The sequence below is a fragment of the Oncorhynchus keta genome, chromosome 24 (genome assembly GCF_023373465.1).
Source record: "Oncorhynchus keta strain PuntledgeMale-10-30-2019 chromosome 24, Oket_V2, whole genome shotgun sequence".
NCBI lineage: Eukaryota > Metazoa > Chordata > Actinopteri > Salmoniformes > Salmonidae > Oncorhynchus > Oncorhynchus keta.
This window is the reverse complement of record NC_068444.1, coordinates 48,351,408-48,375,402: the sequence shown is the minus strand read 5'-3', so window position 1 is coordinate 48,375,402 and position 23,995 is coordinate 48,351,408. Positions and strand designations below refer to the sequence as shown.

At 40.8% G+C, this 23,995-nt stretch overlaps 1 protein-coding gene and 1 pseudogene across 5 annotated transcripts; one reads left to right on the top strand and one right to left on the bottom strand.

Annotated features, from left to right (window-relative positions):
• On the top strand, positions 1-13,772 carry LOC118357660 (vacuolar-sorting protein SNF8-like; annotated as a pseudogene).
• LOC118357658 (calcium-binding and coiled-coil domain-containing protein 2-like) lies at positions 13,717-23,995 on the bottom strand. Of its 5 annotated transcripts, XM_035734991.2 has the most exons (20): positions 23,871-23,995; positions 23,217-23,392; positions 20,539-20,641; positions 19,377-19,537; positions 19,059-19,184; positions 18,844-18,954; positions 18,127-18,252; positions 17,911-18,033; positions 17,382-17,497; positions 17,137-17,206; positions 16,964-17,026; positions 16,735-16,857; positions 16,237-16,352; positions 16,041-16,110; positions 15,725-15,895; positions 15,452-15,640; positions 15,185-15,280; positions 14,895-15,072; positions 14,739-14,764; positions 13,717-14,543 (listed from the first exon to the last, which is right to left on the bottom strand). In XM_035734991.2, exons 2-20 carry the CDS (start codon positions 23,382-23,384, stop codon positions 14,379-14,381), a joined length of 2,301 nt encoding a protein of 766 aa, XP_035590884.1. In that variant the 5' UTR covers positions 23,385-23,392; positions 23,871-23,995; the 3' UTR covers positions 13,717-14,378. The 5 variants fall into 5 exon arrangements, with proteins under 5 accessions (XP_035590884.1, XP_035590885.1, XP_035590886.1 ...); XM_035734992.2 differs by lacking the exons at positions 17,137-17,206; positions 17,382-17,497; XM_035734993.2 differs by lacking the exons at positions 16,964-17,026; positions 17,137-17,206; positions 17,382-17,497.

Below are 23,995 nucleotides of genomic sequence, written 5' to 3'. Positions count from 1 at the left end.
CCGGGTAAAGAAGCAAGCGCAGTCAGTTAGCTCTCAAATGTCGCAAAGAGTGTGATATTAGTCGATTTCAGATATGTGTGCATGGAAAGTGTTATTGAATAGGTATGGAATGCCGACACTCATCACATGGCTGCAATAACCAAAAAGGCATCTTTAGCATGTTACTTTGACCGTTCAACTGGAAACCTACTAGCTAGCATAACAGTAGTAGTGTCATCTTTTTGCTTACTAAAGTTAGTCCTTTTTTTTGACACCAACAAGATGCATAGGAGAGGAGTAGTTGGGGAGCTATCGCCAAAAAGTAGCTTGCAGAGGTCATTTGTTTGCCGTCATGTTGTCTATAGATGAATGTGCCCATATACAAAATGTAAATAATCAAGTCATGGCATTGCAGTCATTTACATTAGCAGCAAGAAATAGAAACATCTTAGCCAAAACAAAAAAAAAGGTCAAGTTTCAAGAGCGGGGGACAGTTCTAGCTGAGGATCAAATTGTTCAAGTAAGCCTGAACAATAAGCCCAATAAGTCGTGTGGGTGTGCAAGTGTGTCTACTTTGGAATGCTATTTAATCCATGTAGGTAATCAACTTGCTGCGATTGTAGAAAGATCTAACCATCATGGTCTTTCAGATGTCTAAACAGATGGAGACCTTCAAATCTAACCTTGAGGAATTTGCCAGCAAGCACAAACAAGAGATCCATAAGAGTTCCCAGTACCGGGTCCAGTTCCAGGAGATGTTTGCCACCATTGGAGTCGACCCACTTGCCTGTGAGGATCATAACTGTGTTTTGTTTTTTTGCTCTAGTAGCCCATTCGCTAAGGGTATTGAATGTTCCTGAGTAATTTTTTTATGCATGCTCCATGAGGTTCATGCTTCGTATCTATTCAATTAATTGAAACGCAACCAGTTGAGGGTTTTCTGTGTCATTGACAGCTGGCAAAGGCTTTTGCGGGCAAAGCCAAAGGCTTTTGGAGATGCTTGGTGTGGGTGACTTCTATTACGAGCTGGGTGTGCAGATCATTGAAGTATGTCTGGCCCTGAAACACATAAATGGAGGTGAGGCTTCTTTGGAACATACTCAAGGGTCATAGCAAAACACTGCATTTGTAATGTGCCTTTCATTTATGTTTTATCTCTGTTTTAGGACTTATTACCCTGGATGAGCTCCAGTACAGAGTGGGTGCATCATCAGGGAAGGGGGAAATCTGCTCAGGGTGTGAGCCAGTGAGTACCATCAGACAAATATTTGAAATTATGCATTCAATTGTGTCCCCTAAGAAATGCAGCAAGTCAACATTTATGATCATATTTAATACAATAATGCACACAATTATTCATACACTTTTGTGCAATTTCATTATGAAGTCAAAATGGTATCTCTGGAGGAGCACGTGATGCCGCGGAGCTGAGCAGACGTTGACTAACCGAGCTCTTCAAAGTTATTCTATTTTTACCTAAATAACAACGTTGAAACAATATTCTAACATCGGCTGATAAATTGTCGAGTACTTACCTTCCCAAAGAGCCATGGACCTCCGACCAAGAGGCAAGAAGGACGACCAAAACGTCGTTGATTCCCAAGATAACGATAACGCTACAGCTAGCAAGATTAGCATTAGCCCTCATAACTCAGACGACAGTTCCAGACTGTTGCTCTCAGCAGCCTCTTGGCGAGCCTGCCGACATGCTGGCTACTCTCCTCCGGGAAATTCAGGATGGTAACAGAGGTCTTTCTCTGAAAATTGATAAGAAATCGGCTGAACTCCATTCTTCCATTGACGACCTGAAATCCTCCATGAATGATCTCCTTTTGAGAACGACTGAGGCAGAGTTGCGCATTAGCACAGTTGAAGATACCATCGCTAGACACGACCAGGTCTTGATACAACTGCAAAAGGACAATGCCTACCTCAAAAACAAGGTAGATCAGATGGAGAACCAGAGTAGACGTAGTAATATCCATGTAGTGGGATTGAAAGAGGACAGCGAGGGCCGTGACCCGGTCCGTTTCTTCACTCAATGGATCCCGGAGGTCCTAGGCATAATCAACTTCACCAAGCCGCTGGAAATCGAACGCGCCCACAGAACATCAGCGCCGAAAACCCGGCCAGATGAGCCCCCACGAGCCGTCCTGATCAGGTTCCTCCGTTTCCAAGACAGAGAGAAGATACTGCAACTCGCAAGAGCCAAAGGGGACATCACCATCGATGGGAAGAGGGTCAGCCTTTTCCCAGATATGAGCGCGGATCTCGCCAGACGCCGAAAGCAGTTCAGACCTGCCGCCAAAGCACTGAAGGAGAAGAACATCACAGGCTACCTCATCCACCCTGCGCGGATGAAAGTTCAGTACAAAGGCCGAAGCCATCTCTTCAACACACCGGGAGAAGTGCACACTTTTCTCAAAGAACTGAGCAACGTCTGAGCCAGGACAGTCTCTCTGGGGGATAAAATTCAGTTTGTTTGTTTTCTCTTATCCGGATTGAACTGCTGGTAATCTCCCGGTCACTATAATTGATTTGTACATTTTCAACTAACCGTATCTTCCCGGGGTGAGTTCTATTACATTTACAGGAGAGTATATTTTGGTTTAGTCCATATCTACTGGGCGAAGCAATAATAAGTGGGTTTCGGCCCACTGCTTTCCCCCTCATTTATGTTAATCTTCCGAAAAGAGACTCAAGCATCCCTTACCGTGGGCAGTAAATATTCAGCCATAAATATCTATTCACAACGTTTGTTTTCAATTTAGAGAGCTCGCAGGTTTTAGTTTACGCCAAGGTTTGGCTAGTAAGAGCAAGATGGAAAGCGAGCAGCAACGTATCTCTACAAGTGTATTCATGTTTGATTGTTGGGATTGTTGTTTTAGTCTGACAATCGGGGTGGGTGGGATTTAAAAAAAAATAATCTTCCTTTTTTCTATGTTTATTGTTTCCTTCCTAAAGAGACACACAGGTCACTTTTGTGCTCAAACCAAAGTTGAAACATTTCCCAATTATCTGCATATGATAGATTTCTAGTCAATTACATATTTGAAACCCAACCTATGCCTAATCCACTAAAATATGTCACATTCAACGTAAAAGGTCTTAACAGCCCGATTAAAAGGAAAAGAGTCTATACATACCTTAAGAAATTAAAGGCTGACATTGTGTTTTTACAAGAAACACATCTTACAGCCAGTGAACACAAGACATTGAAGAGGGAATTGGTAGGACACGTTTTTGCATCCTCTTTTAACTCCAAAGCAAGAGGAACTGCAATTTTGATAAGTAGACACATCCCCTTCTGTGTCAACAACACCTTCTCTGATCCCTCTGGCAGGTTTGTTTTGGTGCAGGGGCACATGTTTTCAGAGTCTTGGACCCTATTGAATATTTATGCTCCTAACTTCGATGACCATATGTTTATTCAGAATGTCTTCGTTCAGGTTGCTCAAGCACCACCAGGATGGCTACTGGTTGGAGGAGATTTTAATTTTTGCTTAGATACAGTTCTTGATAGGTCTTCTGATAAACCCTCACTTCTTACCAAAGCCGGCAAGCTCACCATGTCATTCATGAAAATCTCAATTTACTAGACATCTGGAGACAGTTGCACCCACAGGATAGGGACTACTCTTTTTATTCACACCCACACAAGACACACACACGCATAGATAACTTTTTGCTTTTGACACAACTGTTTCATAGAGTGTTAGATGTCGAGTATCTCCCCAGATTGCTTAGTGACCATTCTCCTCTGGTATTATCAATCTCCATTCCTACCAAGGTAAATGGAGCATATAGATGGAGACTAAATTCTACACTCCTAAAGCAACCTGAATTTTGTGCATTCATCAAAGAGCAGATCAATATTTTTACTTTGACAAACAAACCCTCTGCTCCTGACAGCTTCATTCTTTGGGACACATTGAAGGCCTATCTGAGGGGACAGATTATTTCCTATACTAAAGGGCTGAAGAAAAAACACGGTGCGGAACTGAGTGCCCTTGAATCTGAAATCTCCGAGCTAGAGAAAACCTACTAAAGAGGCCCGACTAAAGATCTATACAGGCTTTTGTTAAATAAAAAACTTAAATATAATATTCTGAACACATATCAAGCTGAGAGGGCCATCACTAAATCAAAACAACGTTATTATGAGCTTGGAGAGAAAGCTCACAAAGTATTGGCATGGCAACTGAAAGCAGAGGAAAGTAAGAGGACAATTAATGCCATAGAAACTCTTACTAATGAGATATCTTTCGACCCTACTGAAATTAATAATACTTTTAAGAAATACTATGAAGACCTCTACACTTCCCAATCAAGCGAGGATCTATCAGAGATCGACTCCTTTCTCTCCTCTCTCAACCTCCCATGCCTGTCAGGGGAAGACAGCGAGCGCCTGAGTGAACACTTCTCAGTTCCTGAATTGTTGGGGGCCATTAAATCCTTACCTTCTAATAAATCTCCTGGGGAGGATGGCTTCCCTCCAGAGTTCTATAAAGAATTTAGGGAGCTGTTGGTCCCCTACCTTATGGATGTACTTAAAAAAGCCAGAGAAGACAACTGCTTTCCAGAGTCCTTCTCTCAAGCAGTGATTACTGTAATCCACAAGAAAGGGAAAAACCCGCTAAAGTGCGCCTCCTATAGACCAATCTCTCTCCTTAACACAGATTGTAAACTGGTCACCAAGATGCTATCTAAGAGACTGGAGTCATGTATTCCCCTGTTGGTAAACCCAGATCAGACTGGCTTCATAATTAATAGATTGTCCTCCAATAATCTCAGAAGGTTCTTTGGTATAATTCACCTTGCTAACAAAAACAAAATACCTAGTGTCGCAGTCTCCCTCGACGCTGAAAAGGCCTTTGATAAGGTTGAATGGCCATACCTTTTCGCGTCTTGGAAAAGTTCGGTTTAGGTACCGTGTTTGTAAATTTGATAAAAATAACTCTACAAATCTCCTAAAGCTAGGATTGCTACCAATGGGATTACTTCCTCCTCTTTCCCTCTTTATAGGGGGAACAGACAAGGTTGCCCAATTAGCCCACACCTCTTTGCCCTCGCCATCTAACCGTTTGCTGAGGCTATTAGAACGTGCCCTGACATACATGGCTTTGAGGTGGGCCCCCATACCCATAAATTATCACTCTTTGCGGACGACCTTGTCTTATTTCTAACAAACCCAGAACACTCCCTCTCTCACTTGCAGATCCTACTACAGTGTTATAGCTCTTTCTCTGGATATAAGGTCAATTTTGATAAAAGCGAAATCTTACCATTGTCAGTCTTTGACCATCATACCATCAAGCACAAGTTTCCTTTTAGATGGTCGCCTATGGGCTTCACATATTTGGGCATAATGGTGGATGGTAATCTGAACAACAATGGTCCCTCTCCCTCATGGTTGAACATTGAAAAGCTTGAGGTAAATGATGACACTGGGGCAGATTTGTTTTACAAATGGGACAGAAAATCTATAAAAACCATCACAGACAACCCTTTAATCATACATTCTGTCCTGGCATGGTGCAAACTGCATGAACTGTTCGGACGAGGGGGATTCCTTTCCCCTAAAACCCCTTTATGGAACAATAGATTGATCCCTATGTTTTTCCAGAATAGTAACTTTAGACCATGGTCTGATAAGGGGATCACTCTTCTGGAACATTGTTACGAGGAGGGAGTTCTTATGTCTTTTGATCAGCTGAAACAGAAATACCACTTGCCTAACAGGGACTTCTTTAGCTACCTACAACTACAAAACTTTATTAGGGTGACTCTCAAGGGACAATGGAACCTACCTAAGATGTCACCTATTGAACAACTCTGCCACACAGACCAACCACTGTTCAAGACCATTTCCCGTGTATACGATGCTCTTATGTCAGGACTAACACTGCCTGGGCAAGATAAAGCCCGACTTACATGGGGAAAAGATCTGGGTATTGATCTTGATGAGGACCTATGGAGTGACCTATGCAGGGATGGGGTTACATCCACATTGAACTCCAGATACAGACTGATCCAGTTTAATTTCCTCCATCAGCTCTATATCACCCCATCTAGACTGCACAAGTTCAACCCAGATATCTCCTCCCTATGTTTTAGATGTGGCTCAGATGAAGGAACATTCCTCCATTCCACTTGGCAGTGTTCAAAACTACACGGTTTCTGGCAGGGGGTATGCGATACCATATCCTCAATTCACGGGGTTGCATTCCCTTTAAACCCGGAGGTCTTTCTACTGGGTAACTTTACTAACGCCAATCTTAGGCAAAGCCATACTATAAAGCTAACAGAAATATTGCTAGCGATTGCCAAGAAATGTATTGCCTTGAAATGGAAATTGGATTCCTCCCTGCCAGTTGCAATGTGGCTTTCGGAAGTTAATAGTTGTATCCCTTTGGAGAAAATCACTTACTGCTTGAGGTTAAGTTAAAGACATTTTACAGAATTTGGCAACCTTTTATTGACTATATGGAGAATCTCCCCCCACATCTCATTGATTGAATCTATATATAATCCTCACATAATGTTTCACACGTAACGTATAATATGTAGCCTACGGCAGGTGATCCAATGTCTCGTTATTTTTTCTTTTTTTTTCTTTTTGTATGTTTGTTTATATAATTATAATTATTTTTTATTTTTGTTACGCTCATCTGTTACTGTCACTTTGTCCTATCGTTATCTAATATCTTTTCACTTTTGTTTTGAATGTTCTTAATTGGAAAATGCAAAAAAAAAATGTTATCTCTGTTCTCCACTCCAGAGATTACTTGGTGCGGGCCATAAAGAAGCTGAAAGCAATGGAGAATGGCTTTGGGGTGATTCCTGTTGGAAGCTCTTACCTTGTGCAGTCAGTGCCAGCAGAGCTCAACATGGACCACACTGGTACTTCAGCTGGCTGAGGTAATCCTTAATTTCACCTCTTCAATCTGTATCGTGTGGCTACCTAATCAGTTATTAGGCTAGACTTGACAAAAATTTCTCAGAATACTGATTGTGAGATTAGAGGGCACTGTCTGATTTTTCTTGTGAGCGATTACCAATATCATGCTTGGGTCCAGAACATGCTACACGGATACTTGCTTTTGCATGAGTCATTTAGAGGACTGCAAATATAGTGCCAGATGTCATGAATATTAATTTTTCTGCCAATTTTCAGAAGAAGGGCTACATTTCAGTGAGTGAGATCAGAGAGTCTCTCATGTGGGAGCGAGAGCGTGTCTGTCATGTGCTGGTAAATTTAGGAGGAGGCGGTGTTGTAGTACTCGAGTCCGGTCTTGAGACCACATATTTAGTGTCTTGGTGGAGATTGGAGTATCTGTCCATAGGACCACTTTAAGCTGTACACTCCACAGAGCTGGGCTTTACGGAAGAGTGGCCAGAAGAAAAGCCCATATTTAAAGAAAAAAATAAGCAAATATGTTTGGTGTTTGCCAAAAGGCATGTGGGAGACTCCCAAACATATGGAAGAAGGTACTCTGTTTAGATGAGACTAAAATGTAGCTTTTTGGCCATCAAGGAAAACGCTATGTCTGGCATAAACCCAACTCATCACCCCGAGAACATCACCCCCACAGTGAAGCATGGTGTTGATAGCATCATGCTGTGAGTATGTTTTTCATCGGCAGGGACTGGGAAACTGGTCAGAATTGAGGGAGTGATGGATGGCACTAAATACAGGGAAATGATTGAGGGAAAACTGTTTCAGTCTTCCAGAGATTTGAGACGGGGACAGAGGTTCACCTTCCAGCAGGACAATAACCCTAAGCATATAAGCATACTGCTAAAGCAACACTCGAGTGGTTTAAGGGGAAACATTTTAATGTCTTGGAATGGCCTAGTCAAAGCCGAGACCTCAATCCAATTGAGAATCTGTGGGATGACTTAAAGATGGCTGTACACCAGCGGAACCCATCTGATTTGAAGGAGCAGTTTTGCCTTGAAGAATGGGCAAAATTCTCAGTGGCTAGATGTGCCAAGCTTATAGAGACATACACCAAGAGACTTGCAGCCTTAATTGCTGCAAAAGGTGGCTCAAAGGTATTGACTTTTGGGGGGTGAATAGTTATGCACGCTCAAAGTTGTAGGGATGTTGTGGAAATCAAACGATACAAACCCCCCAAAAAATCAATTTTAATTCCAGGTTGTAAAGGCAACAAAATAGGAAAAATGCCAAGGGGGGTGAATACTTTCACAAGCCACTGTATCTACCAGTAATAATGAAACAGAATAATAATAATAGATGTTTGGTGAATCAATGAATTACAGTGGGGCAAAAAAGTATTTAGTCAGCCACCAATTGTGCAAGTTCTCCCACTTTAAAAGATGAGAGAGGCCTGTAATTTTTATCATAGGTACACTTCAACTATGACAGACAAACTGAGAAAACAAATCCAGAAAATCATATTGTAGGATTTTTAATGAATTTATTTGCAAATTATGGTGGAAAATAAGTATTTGGTCAATAACAAAAGTTTATCTCAATACTTTGTTATATACCCTTTGTTGGCAACGACAGACGTCAAACATTTCTGTAAGTCTTCACAAGGTTTTCACACACTGTTGCTGGTATTTTAGCCCATTCCTCCATGCAGATCTCCTCTAGAGCAGTAATGTTTTGGGGCTGTTGCTGGGCAACATGGACTTTCAACTCCCTCCAAAGATTTTCTATGGGGTTGAGATCTGGAGACTGGCTAGGCCACTCCAGGACCTTGAAATGCTTCGGTGTGTTTGGGATCATTGTCATGCTGAAAGACCCAGCCACGTTTCAACTTCAATGCCCTTGCTGATGGAAGGAGGTTTTCACTCAAAATCTCACAATACATGACCCCATTCATTCTTTCCTTTACACGGATCAGTTGTCCTGGTCCCTTTGCAGAAAAACAGCCCCAAAGCATGATGTTTCCACCCCCATGCTTCACAGTAGGTATGGTGTTCTTTGGATGCAACTCAGCATTCTTTGTCCTCCAAACATGACGAGTTGAGTTTTTACCAAAAAGTTATATTTTGGTTTCATCTGACCATATGACATTCTCCCAATCTTCTCCTGGATCATCCAAATGCTCTCTAGCAAACTTCAGACGGGCCTGGACATTTACTGGCTTAAGCAGGGGGACACGTCTGGCACTGCAGGATTTGAGTCCCTGGCGGCGTAGTGTGTTACTGATGGTAGGCTTTGTTACTTTGGTCCCAGCTCTCTGCAGGTCATTCACTAGGTCCCCCCGTGTGCTTCTGGGATTTTTGCTCACTATTCTTGTGATCATTTTGACCCCACGGGGTGAGATCTTGCGTGGAGCCCCAGATCGAGGGAGATTATCAGTGGTCTTGTATGTCTTCCATTTCCTAATAATTACTCCCACAGTTGATTTCTTCAAACCAAGCTGCTTACCTATTGCAGATTCAGTCTTCCCAGCCTGGTGCAGGTCTACAATTTTGTTTCTGGTGTCGTTTGACAGCTCTTCGTTCTTGGCCATAGTGGAGTTTGAAGTGTAACTGTTTGAGGTTGTGGACAGGTGTCTTTTATACTGATAACAAGTTCAAACAGGTGCCATTAATACAGGTAACGAGTGGAGGACAGAGGAGCCTCTTAAAGAAGAAGTTACAGGTCTGTGAGAGCCAGAAATCTTGCTTGTTTGTAGGTGACCAAATACTTATTTTCCACCATAATTTGCTAATAAATACATTAAAAATCCTACAATGTTATTTTCTGGATTTCTTCTTCTAATTTTGTCTGTCATAGTTGAAGTGTACCAATGATGAAAATTACAGGCCTCTCATCTTTTTAAGTGGGAGAACTTGCACAATTGGTGGCTGACTAAATACTTTTTTGCCCCACTGTATGTATGACCACTGGAGTCTTTGCCACTCAAAATATTGTTTTTATAGAATATTTAGATATTTATTTCATCACTCAAAATCTTGCCAAAGCATATTCTGTAGGAGGGGTTAATATGATGTAACAATTATTTTGACATGATTTATATGAATCGGATCATTAACATATAGACTTTGAAATTAACACGGGAGATGTTAAAAGTAGGCTGTCTGGCATAAGCGTATAACCACACTTTACAATAACTCTGTTGCAGTGGTCTTAGGTAGTCTCTGTAAAGGCTTTTCCCTCCACCACGACACTGCTGCCGAGTTGAAGAGCTTGTGATCTCTATGCAGCACCATGCACTTTCGGAAAAGCACGCTTCAGCCTCAGAAGATGCCATTCTGCAGGCATGCAGTCATAGTCGTTATACTCTAATGTAGACCTATTTGCCTACTAGCCAAATTAAGTGCAGAGCATGCATGATGCATACAACTTGTAATTTATTTGAATATTTGAATATTTAATTCATCCTCCATTCAGTTTGTTCCGTCAGTATGTCATCAATTCAGTCATTTGTCTGAGTTGCAATAGAAATTAAATCAAAGAGAATAGAACAGTCTTACCCATTTGTTTATTGAAATCAATGTGTATTCTACATTCTCCAAAGTTCTTTTAGCCTATTACTTTAATAATTCAAGGTTTAATTTAGGCCTATTCAAATAAAAAAATAGGCCTTCAACTTGTAGGCATTGCAATTCAGACTATAATTTTAGGTACTGGTATCTTGCGGACATATTTTGGAACTCCCCTTTGTGTTTTATAACTGGATAAGGCTCACCTTAAACCTTAAAGAGACCCTAGCTCATAGGCCTCTAAATAAATGTTGAACACAATAGTTGAAGAAGCATGTGCAGTGGCTGATATGGAAAACAGATTTGGCAATAAGAATAGGCTATAGACAGTCTTGACCATTTGGGACCTCTTGTCTATTTCGCTCATATAAGAATATTTCGAAGATAAATAATCTGACATTGACATCATTTGAGTACATTTTAAGGTGTACCTGTGGATGTATTTCAAGGCCTACCTTCAAACTCAGTGCCTCTTTGCTTGACATCATGGGAAAATCAAAAGAAATCAGCCAAGACCTCAGAAAAAAATGTGTAGATCTCCACAAGTCTGGTTCATCTTTGGGAGCCATTTTTAAACACCTGAAGGTACCATGTTCATCTGTACAAACAATAGTGTGCAAGTATAAACACCATGGGACCATGCAGCTGTCATACCTCTCAGGAAGGAGACGCGTTCTGTCTCCTAGAGATGAACGTACTTCAGTGCGAGAAGTGCAAATCAGTCCCGGAACAACAGCAAAGGACATTGTGAAGACATAGATATCCTGTATTGAGTCCCATATCGACATAACCTGAAAGGCCGCTCAGCAAGGAAGAAGCCACTGCTCCAAAACCGCCATGAAAAAGCTAGACTACGGTTTGCAACTTCCCATGCGGACAAAGATCGTACTTTTTGGAGAAATGTCCTCTGGTCTGATGAAACAAAAATAGAACTGTTTGGCCATAATGACCATCGTTATGTTTGGAGGTAAAAGGGGGGGCTTGCAAGCTGGAGAACACCATCCCAACCGTGAAGCACGGGGGTGGCAGCATCATATTGTGGGGGTGCTTTGCTGCAGGAGGGACTGGTGCACATCACAAAACAGATGGCTTCATGAGGAAGAGATATTATTTGGATATATTGAAGCAACATCTTAAGACATCAGTCAGGAAGTTAAAGCTTGGTCGCAAATGTGTCTTCCAAATGGACAATGACCCCAAGCATACTTCCAAAGTTGTGGCAAAATGGCACAAAACCCTGACATCGAGCCTATATACAATTTGTGGACAGAACTGAAAATGCGTGTGCGAGTAAGGAGGCCTACAAACCTGACTCAGTTACACCAGCTCTGTCAGGAGGAATGGGCCAAAATTAACCCAATTTATTGTGGGAAGCTTGTGGAAGGCTACCTGAAACGTTTGACCCAAGGTAAACAATTTAAAGGCAATGCTACCAAATACTAATTGAGTGTATGTAAACTTTTGACCCACTGGGAATGTGATGAAAGAAATATAAGCTGAAATCATTCTCTCTACTATTATTCTGACATTTCACATTCTTAAAATAAAGTGGTGATCCTAACTGACCTAAGACATGGAATTTTTACTAGAATTAAATGTCAGGAATTGAGAAACTGTGTTTAAATGTGTTTGGCTAAGGTGTATGTAAACTTCCGACTTCAACTGTACCTCCCAGCATAACATCAATTTTTCTCCCCTTGATTTACTTTGGAGTCTGTGTTATTGGAGAATGACAACTACGGTACTAACACTCAGGACAGGTTATAGCCAAGCCTTAACCAACATTTAGTTTTGTCTCATTTATTGATATGGATATTGTCACGTTCTGACCATCGTTTGTGTGTGTTTTCCTTGTTTTAGTGTTGGTCAGGACGTGAGCTGGGTGGGCATTCTATGTTACATGTCTAGTTTGTCTAGTTCTATGTTTGGCCTGATATGGTTCTCAATCAGAGGCAGGTGTTTGTCATTGTCTCTGATTGGGAACCATATTTAGGTAGCCTGTTTGGTGTTGGGTTTTGTGGGTGATTGTCCTTGTTCCTGTCTCTGTGATTTTATTGTTTTGTTAGTTATTTCATGTCTAGTTCCTTTATTAAAGAACATGAATAACCACCACGCTGCATTTTGGTCCGCTTCTCCTTCACCACAGGAAAACCCTTACAGATATAGCCTCTGTGTGATGGGGTTGTGCAACGCAAATGGCTATAACAAGCCTACATACCAAGTGGAATTCACTAATACAACAATCAAAATGTCTAATATAAGGCCTACACTCCGTGCCCTTAAAATCTGTGAAAACGTGTGATTCATTAGGTTACATGATCACCACAATACCGCCACGCAGCTATAAATATGTATTATGCAATTATATGGCAATTATATAACACAACAGCATGGCATATTTAGAGAACGGAATAGGCCTAGCCTAAATCATATTTACATTCTATTTTGCAGCTCAGGCGGTTATTCTAGACAAGGTTTTTCTTTGTATTCATCATTCTCGCACAAGTAATTTGCTGAAGGCCCAAGCCTATACTACGTAATCTACTCGTATAACATCGTTATTGAATGCAGTTCTAAAACAAGTTCTAGACTTTTATTTTGGAAATGAAACCTGAATCTGCAAAGCAACTAACATCTGGGCTATAGTTGCTTGATTGACGAGCTACATTCAGTTCATGTCCTTTGCAGATGCCACATTACTGACAAAAGATTGTACGCATAAAAAAAAAAGATCTGTAACCGTGTAAAGTAAGAATTGAAAAGTGTAAATGTTCATTCATAGTCGTAACACAGGTTTTGTACATTTACAGATCAATTGTAACGTTTACATTTCATGTTTCAGACATGGCTTTTTTTACTATCTTAACAATTTATGTATGGATTTTCTTATGATCCTAATGATATGTACGTTCAATCTTTTGGCAAGTATCTGGCTCTATACCCACCATCCTAACACACTCCTTGTTGTCTTAGGAACACCTGTTGAAAGAGGGCTTGGCATGGTTGGATTCCCAAGCTTCTGGAGAGCCACCGTATTGGCTGCCAGCCCTCTTCTCGGAGTTGACTTCCCTTGATGTCACACCTGAAGAGGCCAATCAGATGACGCCTTAAGAAAAATGGTTTTTGGGGAAGTCGGGGGGGACTTTGATGAACAATGTGTGCATGTTGCAAATGTCCTGAATTGTAATGGGGTGTATATAACCAAGGGTAGGTACACATCATCTTGCTTCCCATCAGTGATTGTGGCGATGAAAACTAGGAAATCATGGATTTGTTATACAGTTTCATTCTATGCAATGACCTTTTATTAAAACAGAGTAATTCTTTGCATATTGCAGTTCATGATACAAAACAATGTGTGCTTCCATGACGACACAACTGTGAAGACAACTTTTATTTGTTGCTTCCCACATGAATCCCCTTTGAACCATTTCATTTTCAGATGGCATCATTTGACCATTAATCGTTGACTCTATTATGCAACACGTTATTGCATGCAGGAGATTTAAGGGCAGAAAGTCAGTATAGTTTAATTGCGCTAAAGTAAACAGTTCAGCAGAGATTATAACGGAGTAAATATGGGTAACCATTAAATAGCAAAGCAATACATTCCTATCACCCAGCAATGGAGGCTAATTCTACTCCAAGACCAAAATGAAGTGCCATCAAACAAATATCTTATATGGTATGATACATTTCAGGCAAAATAAATTAGCTACGGATTTACCAGACATTTAATTCTTGACTTATTTGACCAGGTAAGAGGACATTTACAGTAATGAACAAGGGACTATAAATGTTATTTATATAATATCCTGAATTGATTGTTAGCCCATATTTATCCCCCCTACTAAATAATTAGTAGAGTATCAGCTTTTTTTATGAGTAGTCAACTCACAAACAACTCTCTGGGTTGCAAGGAAGTGGCATTTCTACACCTCATGGCTGTAGACGTGGTCTTCATATAAAGCCTGTTCCATTCCGTCACAGATGAGCATGCAGAAGGGGCACACTCTGTGGCTGTGCTCGTGCAGCTCCAGCTCGTCCTGGGTGATGCCAGGGAAGGACTCGTGGCAGTGACGACACTCCAAGGACAACTATGGGACAGGGACAGGCACAGGTCTTAAGTGGTAATAATAGTGTATCTAGACTGGATCGCCTTAACTATACCGTCGGACAGAAATGATTGTGGATCGAGCAGTATGAAATCAACCCTTCGATCCCAAATCACTTGTGTATGTTGTTGTAATCTGTATTAATACCATGTGTACCATAGGAATGACTTGACATACCTCTTCCTCCAGGTTTGTAGCCGTGCCTGCAAACAGAATCGTATCTCAGTCATAATTGAACGTGTTATTTTTTCAAGGTGTGTCTGTGAGGCACAAGTGGTGTTCGTTTCGGAATATTTTGGTGAGGCTTCCCAATAGCTGGACAATTGGGATTACCTGGGGTTTCATATGGGTTCCAAGAGTCGAGAGAGTCAGCCAGTGCCTCTTGCTGCTGCTCCTTATTGGGGGTAGGGTCAGTTGAAGAGCCATAAGGGTTGGGATGCTGCATGGGCACTGGAGCAGCCTGGACGTCATCAAATTCCTTGCGAAGTCTTTCAATATCTCTTTTGAGATCCTGCCAGACGGAATACATTGGAAAAATCTCAAGGTAAGCAAATGTCCCTAATTTTATTGTAAAGTAAATAATTCAATGACTAGTAAATAGTAGCACAATTCATAAAAATCACCTGATTCTCTCTGGACAACTCCTCTTTCTCTACTTTAGCGATCTCTGCCATGTTTTCTTTCTCCTCAATGATTTTGTTTAACTCTGAAAGTTGCATCTGAGAGGGGAAAGTGGGCAACTTGTGATCAGCCAAGAGAACAAGGTTAGTGTGTTCTCTGTTCATTTCTTCTCACGGGTCAACTAACTTCATAGAACAAACAACATATTCGTTAGCAAAAATCGGCACTGGATTGGAAAATTCAGTGTTAGTGTAAGATTCTCAAAGCACCTCTAGTTTGCTGCTCTTCTGCTTTGTCTGATCAGACGTCATGGCCGTGCTCTCCATGCACTCCTTGAGCTCCTCCAGTTCCCTTTCTGCTTGCTCTGCACGTTTGCGGGTATTGTTGGAAGCCTGCAACTCCTTGTGCAACAGTGTCTGAGCCTCCTCCAGCTGACCAAGAAGGGCTTGGTATTGCTCCTGTAGACACACAAGACTACAGTATTACATTGCATAATGGTGTGTAGGGGGAAGGACATGGTTCTTTTAGCAACTTGCTCACACCTTCCAATCACTGTCCACCATTTGCAGTGGCTGCTGCTCCTGCTCTGACAGGCTTCTACGTAATGCCTTGTTCCCAGTCTTCAGGTCATGTAGATCATGTGTGACACCACACACTCTGTGCAGCGCTGCAGAAAGCTTCTCCTTCTCTTTCTCACTGCTCTGGAGATCCACCTGGAAAGGGTCATGAGGTTATATTATTGTTTTTCTCCAATCAAAAGAAAGCATTCTGACATTGAATGAATTGGCCAAAAGTCTTTTAAAGAGTTTGCGTTACAGGTATTACTTCACATTTGATTACTTTGCGGAGTTTGCTGACCTGTAGAAGCTGAATATGATCCTTCAGTTTGTGGGACTCCTGCTCAGATTCTTTGAGCCTTGGGCTCAGCCTATTTACACAGACACAAGGCCACATAGTGTACAAAAAAAAAAAGATCCTAAAAGTGATATGAATGGAAAGTTATTGGACTAGATCGCTATGTCCCCATGAATGACTTGAGACAAGAATGACTCACGGTGCAATTTCCACACTTTGGACCTGAATCTTTCCTTTCAACTCATCTCCCTCCTTCTTCAGCTGTTCGATCTTGATCAACGCTTGTTCATATTTCTCACAAATAGTTGTCAGAGACTGCAGTCATTTTTTAAAAGAAATGGGAAGTTACATACATGGCAAGGAGACAGAGAACGTGTGGGGACAAAGAATAGAAGTAGCATTGAAAGAAATCTATATTTATGGTATACATACAGCTGTCACATGTTTTGACACTATATTCACCAAATATGTTTCATGAATAGGGGTCAGAGACTGGAGCCATTCGTGGAAAGAAACAGTGAGAAACAAGACAAGGAGACAGAGAAAGTGGGAAAAAAATTGGTTGTTGCATTGATGGTATTCAGCAGTATAGCCTATAGCTGTCAGATTGGATGCTTTTTTTTTACTACTAAGAATTAGCTGTAGTAGTATTGGTAGTTTAGTAGTCCAAAATGGGAAAATGGTTTGCGACAGCTACCTCCTGTCCTCTCTGTGATTCATCCATTGATTTGGCATTCTGCGCCAGTTCTTCATGCTCTCTAGTATTCTGTTGCTGCTGCTCCAGTTTGCTCACTAACTGTACCAGTTCCTCTTTGGATTCCTACAGAAACAATATACAATTCATCACCCTATCAACCTGATTAGGGGCTAGAAAGAAGACAGCTGTTGGAACAAACGACTTGGAAACAAGCCTTAAGGTGGTCAACCTGTTGCTGTTGCTCCTTTAGGGCAGAACACTTATTCTCTTTCTTACTGCTCTGGAGATCCACCTGGAAATATCATGAAAATCTATGGTTGGATTGTCTTGAGTTTCACATTTTAAAACGCTGTGGGTTACAGGCATTTGTTCGCATTATATTACTTTGCTGGTTGTGCAGACCTGTAAAAGCTGAATGTGAGCCTTCAGTCTGTGTGACTCCCGCTCAGATTCTTTGAGCCTTGGGCTCAGCCTGTATACACAGGAGCATAGGGAGCCACATCAAAGTCACACGATTGTCAAAACATTCCAAAACCAGATGATATCATGAGAGAATATTTGATTTTAAAATCACTGGAGCTGGAGTTCTGAAGGGGAGACTATGTTGCCATGCATTGAATGGATTGCTCCAGACAAGAATGACTCACTGTGCGATCTCCACACATTGGACCTCAACCTTTCCTCTTAACACCTCTCGCTCTTTCTTTAGCTGTTTGATCTTGATCAACGCTCTTTCATATTTCTCACAAATAGGGGTCAGAGACTGTAGCCATTCGTGAAAAGAAATAGCAAGTTAGATACACGACCAGCAGACAAGGAGGAAAACAAGTAGCAGCAGTGAAACATATTGATTGTATACATGCAGCTGTCACATGTTTTGACACTAAATTCCCCAAATATTTTTCATGAATGGGGGTCAGAGACTGGAGCCATTTGTGGAAAGAAACAGTTAGAAACAAGACAAGGAGACAGAAACAAGACAAGGAGACAGAAACAAGACGTGAATACAGAGAAAGTGGAGAAAGAGGTTGTTACAATGAAAAAGCATTGATGTTTTTTTAGATGCATAGCCTGCAGCTGTCATCAGATATTTTCTTACCACTGAGATACAAATTCACTCTATTAATAGAATAAGTATTAGTAATCCCAAATGGGAAATTGGTTTGCAACAGTTACCTCCTGTCCTCTCTGTGATTCATCCAATGATTTGAAATTCTGTGCCAGTTCTTCATGCTCTCTAGTATTCTCTTGCTGTTTCTCCAGTTTGCTCACTAACTGTACCAGTTCCTCTTTGGATTCCTACAGAAACGATATACAATTCATCACCCTATCAACCTGATTTAGGGGCTAGAAGTACAACTGCTTGTGGAAAGAAAAGACATGCAAACAAACCTTGAGGTGATCAATCTCTTGTTGCTGCTCCTTTAGGGCACATGTCAGAGTCTCATTTTGCTCTTTCAGTTGCCCCAACTCCATGGCCAGCTCTTCTTTCTCCCTCTCACTTTTTTCCACCTGTTCCTAGAACCAGAGATGCTTAAATCATGTCCATAATCTCTTAATTTGTTTGGATAGTGAACAAAACATTAGGAACACCTTTGTAATATTGAGTTGCACCCCCCTTTGCCCTCGGATCAGCCTCAATTAATCAAGGCACGGACCATTCTTGATACACACGGGAAACTTGAGTGTGAAAAACCCAGCAGCGTTGCAGTTCTTGACACACTCAAACCGGTGCACCTGGCACCTACTATCATAACCCGTTCGAAGGCACATCTTTTGTCTTACCCATTCACCCTCTAAATGGCACACATACACAATCCAGGTCTCAAGGTTTAAAAACCCTCCTTTAACCTGTCTCCTCCCCTTCATCCACACTGATTTGAAGTGGATTTAACAGGTGACAACAATAAGGGACCGTAGCTTTCACCTGAATTCACCTGGTCAATCTGTCAGGGAAAGAGCAGATGTTCCTAATGTTTTGTACACCCAGTGTTGTTCCACCAAGACAAGTCATGTTCAAAAGAATTGACGTTTCAGTATGTTGTTTCTTAGTTGTCAGATGGTTTGTGATCAGTGTTTTAAAAAGACACAAAATGGACCAAATATTACCTCCTGCCCTCTGTGTGAGTCATCCATTAGTTTAGTGTTCTGTGTCAGGTCTTCATGCTCTCTTGCATTCTCCGTGTTCCCATCTGCCTGGTATAGTTCCTCATTTGACAGCTGCAGAAATAATGTTACAATTCTGCTGCCTCACATTTTTATTCTCACACATGACTAGGGGCTAGAAATGACCCGCTGTTGGAACAAATAACTTGAAAACAAACCTTGAGGTGATCAATCTCTTGCTGTTGCTCTTTCAGAGCACTTCTCAGAGTCTCATTTTGTTCTTTCAGTTGCCCCAACTCCATGACCAGCTCTTCTTTCTCCCTCTCACGTTGCTCTACCTTTTCCTAGATTCAGAAATGCAAATCATGTACATACATAACCTAAGGATAATTTTAGCAAAATAAATTTGCGAGGAACATCCTCACCTTGACCCAGCCACTAAGCAAGCCAAACAGAGAGGGCTGCTTTTTAAGACAATATTTCAAGCATGGTCTTCAAAACACAATCAATGTTAGATATGGTGGATTGTATTGTACCTGAGTTATGATAACCAAGAGGTCATTTTCAAGGCTGCGGTCTGTGCTTTGTTCCCCTGGGGTTTTAAAACAGAAGGGGGTGCTGGCTCCTCTCACTTGGCCATTGCTATCAACATAGCAGAACTGATAGAACGCTGAGTCATCCTTTGGCAAGTAGTATGCTATCAGAATCACAATATCATTGTCAGTGTAATCCCCTGCATAATATTGATCACTTTAATATCAAATAAAAATGTAAAGTTAACATTGGCCTGTATCATAAAAAAATAAAAAAACTTTCACTGAACAAAAATATAAATGCAACATGTAAAGTGTTGGTCATAAGCTGAAATAAATTATCCCAGGAATGACCCATGCGCACGAAAAGCTTGTTTCTCTAAAATGTTGTGCACAAATCTGTTTACATCCCTGTTAGTGAGCATTTCTCCTTTGCCAAGATCACAACCGTGGACCATGTGTATGGTATCGTGTGGGTAAGTGGTTTGCTGATGTCAACGTTGTGAATAGAGTGCCCCGTGGTGGTGGGGTTATGGTATGGGCAGGAATAGACTACGGACAATAAACACAATTGCATTTTATCGATCGCAATTTCAATTCACAGAGATACCGTGACAAAATCCTGAGGCCCATTGTCGTGCCATTCATATTTCAGCATGATAATCCCAGTTCTTCCTTGGCCTGCATACTCACCAGAAATGTCACCCATTTGAGCATATTTGGGATGCTCTGGATCGACGCATGTTCCAGGCCCCGCCAATATCCAGCAACTTCGCACAGCCATTGAAGAAGAGAGGGTCAACATTCCACAGGGCACAATCAACAGCCTGAACAACTCAATGCGAAGGAGATGTGTCGCGCTTGTATGAGGCAAATGGTGGTCACACCAGATACTGACGGATATTCTGATCCACGCCACTACCTTATTTATTTTTTTACATTTTAAAAGCTATCGGTGATCAACAGATGCATATCTGTATTGCCAGTCATGTGAAATCCATAGATTAGGGCCTAATGCATTTCCTTCTATGAACTGTAACTCAGTAAAATCTTTTAAATAGTTGCATGTTGCGTTTTATATTTTTGTTCAGTATAAATTGATCACAATAATTCATATCGAAGTTAATGTCAGTTGAAAAGTTTGAGGAAGAAATTCACACATTACCAGTAAAAAGCACTTGTTTTCTGACTGGCTCCAGTCCTATCAGATCCAATGATGGTTCTACCCACACAAATGTGTGATAATCCTTTGTGGTGCTCCAGCCCACCTGCACAATGATACACATGACAACATATTTATGACTGACAACACATAGAGAGGCATTCCAGACTGGATATTTATTGTTTAAGACAGGTTATTTACTTTGTGGAATTACAACCGATCACACATGAACAATGTTCCCTCTTAACTGCGAGTGGGTGCACAGCTTCCCGGGACTGCTGTGCAGAAGAAATATCAGCAGATGCAGAGAACTTCACTCAACTTTCTAGAGTTTCCCCCCTTAGTTAACACTATCAACGTTTCCCTTTGCTGTGGGAATTGTGATCAAATCCACGCAATATTAGCCAACATACCGAAACAAAACCTAACTTTGCAAGGCTTAGTGTACAAAACGAACTATGCAAGAGATTTTGTTGTAGGCAGAACGCATCGGAGTAGGATTCTATTGCATTGACATTCACGACTCAGCCGTACTCTACACAGACCGGTATGGCTTAACCACACAGAGCTGCAGTAGTACTATATGTAAATAGACCATTGCCATATATGGATCTGTGCCATTGACTTTGAACTGGACTATGTTTACAGCATAAGCGAGAGCTTCATGTAGCCAGGTGTGCACATTTGCACATATCCTTTGCTAGTTAGTTAGTTATTAGCCCAGTTATAGATCATTTGTAGTCAGCAATGGGGGAGTGATTTGCTCCCTAAAATAACACAAAACGTGTACATTTCTAAAAGCAAGTCTGGTAAAAAGCTTTTTTTTTGTCTTGAAGGGGCAGTGTTGTTTTTTGAGACAGGCGTGAATAAGATAAGTAGCCAATAGATAGAGGGTAGCATAATTTGTCTGATTCTCTGTAATAATGGTATGGGAATAATAATGCATTTTAAAGTGGTTTCCAGGGTTGGGAAGTAAAGGATTTACATGTAAGGGATTACAAAAAAAGGTAACTGTAATCCGTTACAAGAAAACATATTGTAATCAGATTACAGATACTTTTGAAAAACGAGATTACTTCGAGGATCACTTTTAAATTCAGAAAGGATCCCTGTGAAAAACAATCTTTGACACTTCTCTGTTTTCTCAATGTCATTCAAATCAGCATTGAAAAAAGGCGCAAGTTTGAGTTTGTTCCACCTGAGCGAGTCTGACCACTATGATGACACACCAAATGTGTTTGATAGATCGCGGGAAAAGCGCAGGAATAGACTTTTTGTAGGCTACAGTCCAAGCTATGTCTTCCAATGGAGCGACTGCTGTCGGCATCCAAAGATTATCCAACTTGAATAAACGCTTGGAGGTAAGGATCACAGCAGGGGTGTCGTCTACGGCGATACGGATATCACTTATTATTGATATCTACATAGCGCATTTCTGTGAATCACGCTGCTCCTCTCTCATTTATCTATATGCGCCTTACGGATTGTGGTTGTTGTGGATGGCTGTTCACAAATCTAAATGTGTATTTGAACCCAAGAATGGTTGAATTCAAGAAATGTAAGCTGCATATCAATCATTGTTTTTGAAACCAGTAGACAGCCAGTGGAAATGCACCTTTGCAACAGCTGCATAGTGCGGGTCCCAGCCTATGGAATACAATTGGGGCTTTTATTGGTCAATCTAATTCATGCTGATAAAATAAATACATCCATAGGCCTAATGGACACATGCTCAAGCTTGCATACTTTTGATAGACTTAAACTGGCAATCTGTAGTTGCTACATCTATTTTTGGATTTATAAATGTTGTATATATCTATATATATCCATTGATTCTTGAAGAATATAACTTGTAAATGCCTCATGAGCTTAGTTCAACTGTAACACTCCATGAGAACCCAAAATATAAGCTTGTTTTACTCTAATGTTTGTAAATGTAAACAAACACTGTATTGCCTCCTAACATGGTTAAAACAATCATTTTGATATCATGGATGGCCAGTCCTTGCATCAATATCTCTGTCTATTAATCGGAGAGTGGTTACATTTACCCAGGTCTTCCCTCAGCTTTTTATTTAAAAAATCAATTTTGTTATTTTTTCATTTGTGGATTTACCCTTTAAACAGCTGCATATTATCAAAATATCAAAGTGTCACCAACAAAAAGGTAAACAGTAGGCCTATAGCAAATGCAGCATATGACATTCCTTTTTTCACATGTAAATAGCACTTTTCAGTAGTGCTCAAAGCGTGCCATTCCATGAGCACAGCATTTATTTTTCGACTCGAATCATTGAGCCCAGTCAGTCCTCCATGACAACAAAATCATAAACATAGTAGAGCTGGCTAATAAGTCCTTTGTTTTGGGGTTATGCTCAGGTAAAACAAGTTGGCTAATCTATGGGATGTATTTTCTCCTTAGTTTTTTTTTTGAATGATAGGCCACTCTAGTAGGCCTACATTATGATCAAATAGCCATAGATGCCTACTTGTCCACTGTCTGAAACTAATTTAAAGTGGGTACAGCCTCAGTGTTCACAGTAAGCACGTGCTGGAAATTACACATCTTTTTCATAACATTCAAGTTTGCACTCAGCAGACATGAAATTTGCTCAATGCCAGGAAAAATTAGCGGGAACATTGTTCATGAATATTCATGACAAATTGCTCTATAATCTCACCTTGAATATCCCCACCCAGTCTCTGGGATTCGGTTGGATTGCTGCTGTCAGAGTGTAGCAGCAAGTCAAGGCAACATTTGACACATATGTGTTGGGGATTTCCTGAAACACAACCTGGGAAAAGTTTGTTGACAATTCCATGTTGGCTGCAGTTTCGAAGCTCTCCATTCTGTGTTCTGAAATTGAGAATATAACAAAAAGAAAACACGTAGGCCAAACATGAGCAAAAAAAACTAACAGCAGGTGCAACTTGCATAAACCATTATTGATGTTGTAAACTGAACACTCATGTATCTTCTCTGGCAGCACATATTGTCGATGGGCGGTTGTTAATTATAAGGCATAGAAATGACAAACACTATTGCGTTGTTTGCAAAACTAAGTTTCACTTTCCTTTAAAATAGGTTGTGCAATGTTTATGCTTCCCACCAGACCATATTTAACACAGAATTATTTTAATTTTATTGTCAAACATACACTTCTAAACCAATAGATTATTTGAGATTGTTTTATTATGTTTGATCAAGCCATAATAAACCATACAAGGCCACAAATAAAACACAGAAAAGAAAACTCATGTGAAAGGTAACGCAATTCTGTCATTATTACGATCACATGTTTAGCAAAAACAATGTATTAAATAGTTGAACTTACATGAAGTTTGGACTGCCACTGCCTGTTAAACTCAGCGGTGTCGCAACCATAGAGTGTGTATATATAAAGGTCGCAAGTCAGACGTCAACTCAGAATACTGTTCCAGGTATTCATTTCAAGTGTGC

What these genes read in the sequence shown, in the direction of transcription:
- LOC118357658 (XM_035734991.2), bottom strand. Translation starts at nt 23,384, where the DNA reads ATGGAGAGCTTCGAAACTGCAGCCAACATGGAATTGTCAACAAACTTT. An exon ending in ACTGGGTGGGGATATTCAAG is followed by an intron (nt 20,642 to 23,216) that starts GTGAGATTATAG and finishes ATCATTGTGCAG; the next exon opens with GTGGGCTGGAGCACCACAAA. An exon ending in CTACAAACCTGGAGGAAGAG is followed by an intron (nt 14,544 to 14,738) that starts GTATGTCAAGTC and finishes CCTGTCCCATAG; the next exon opens with TTGTCCTTGGAGTGTCGTCA.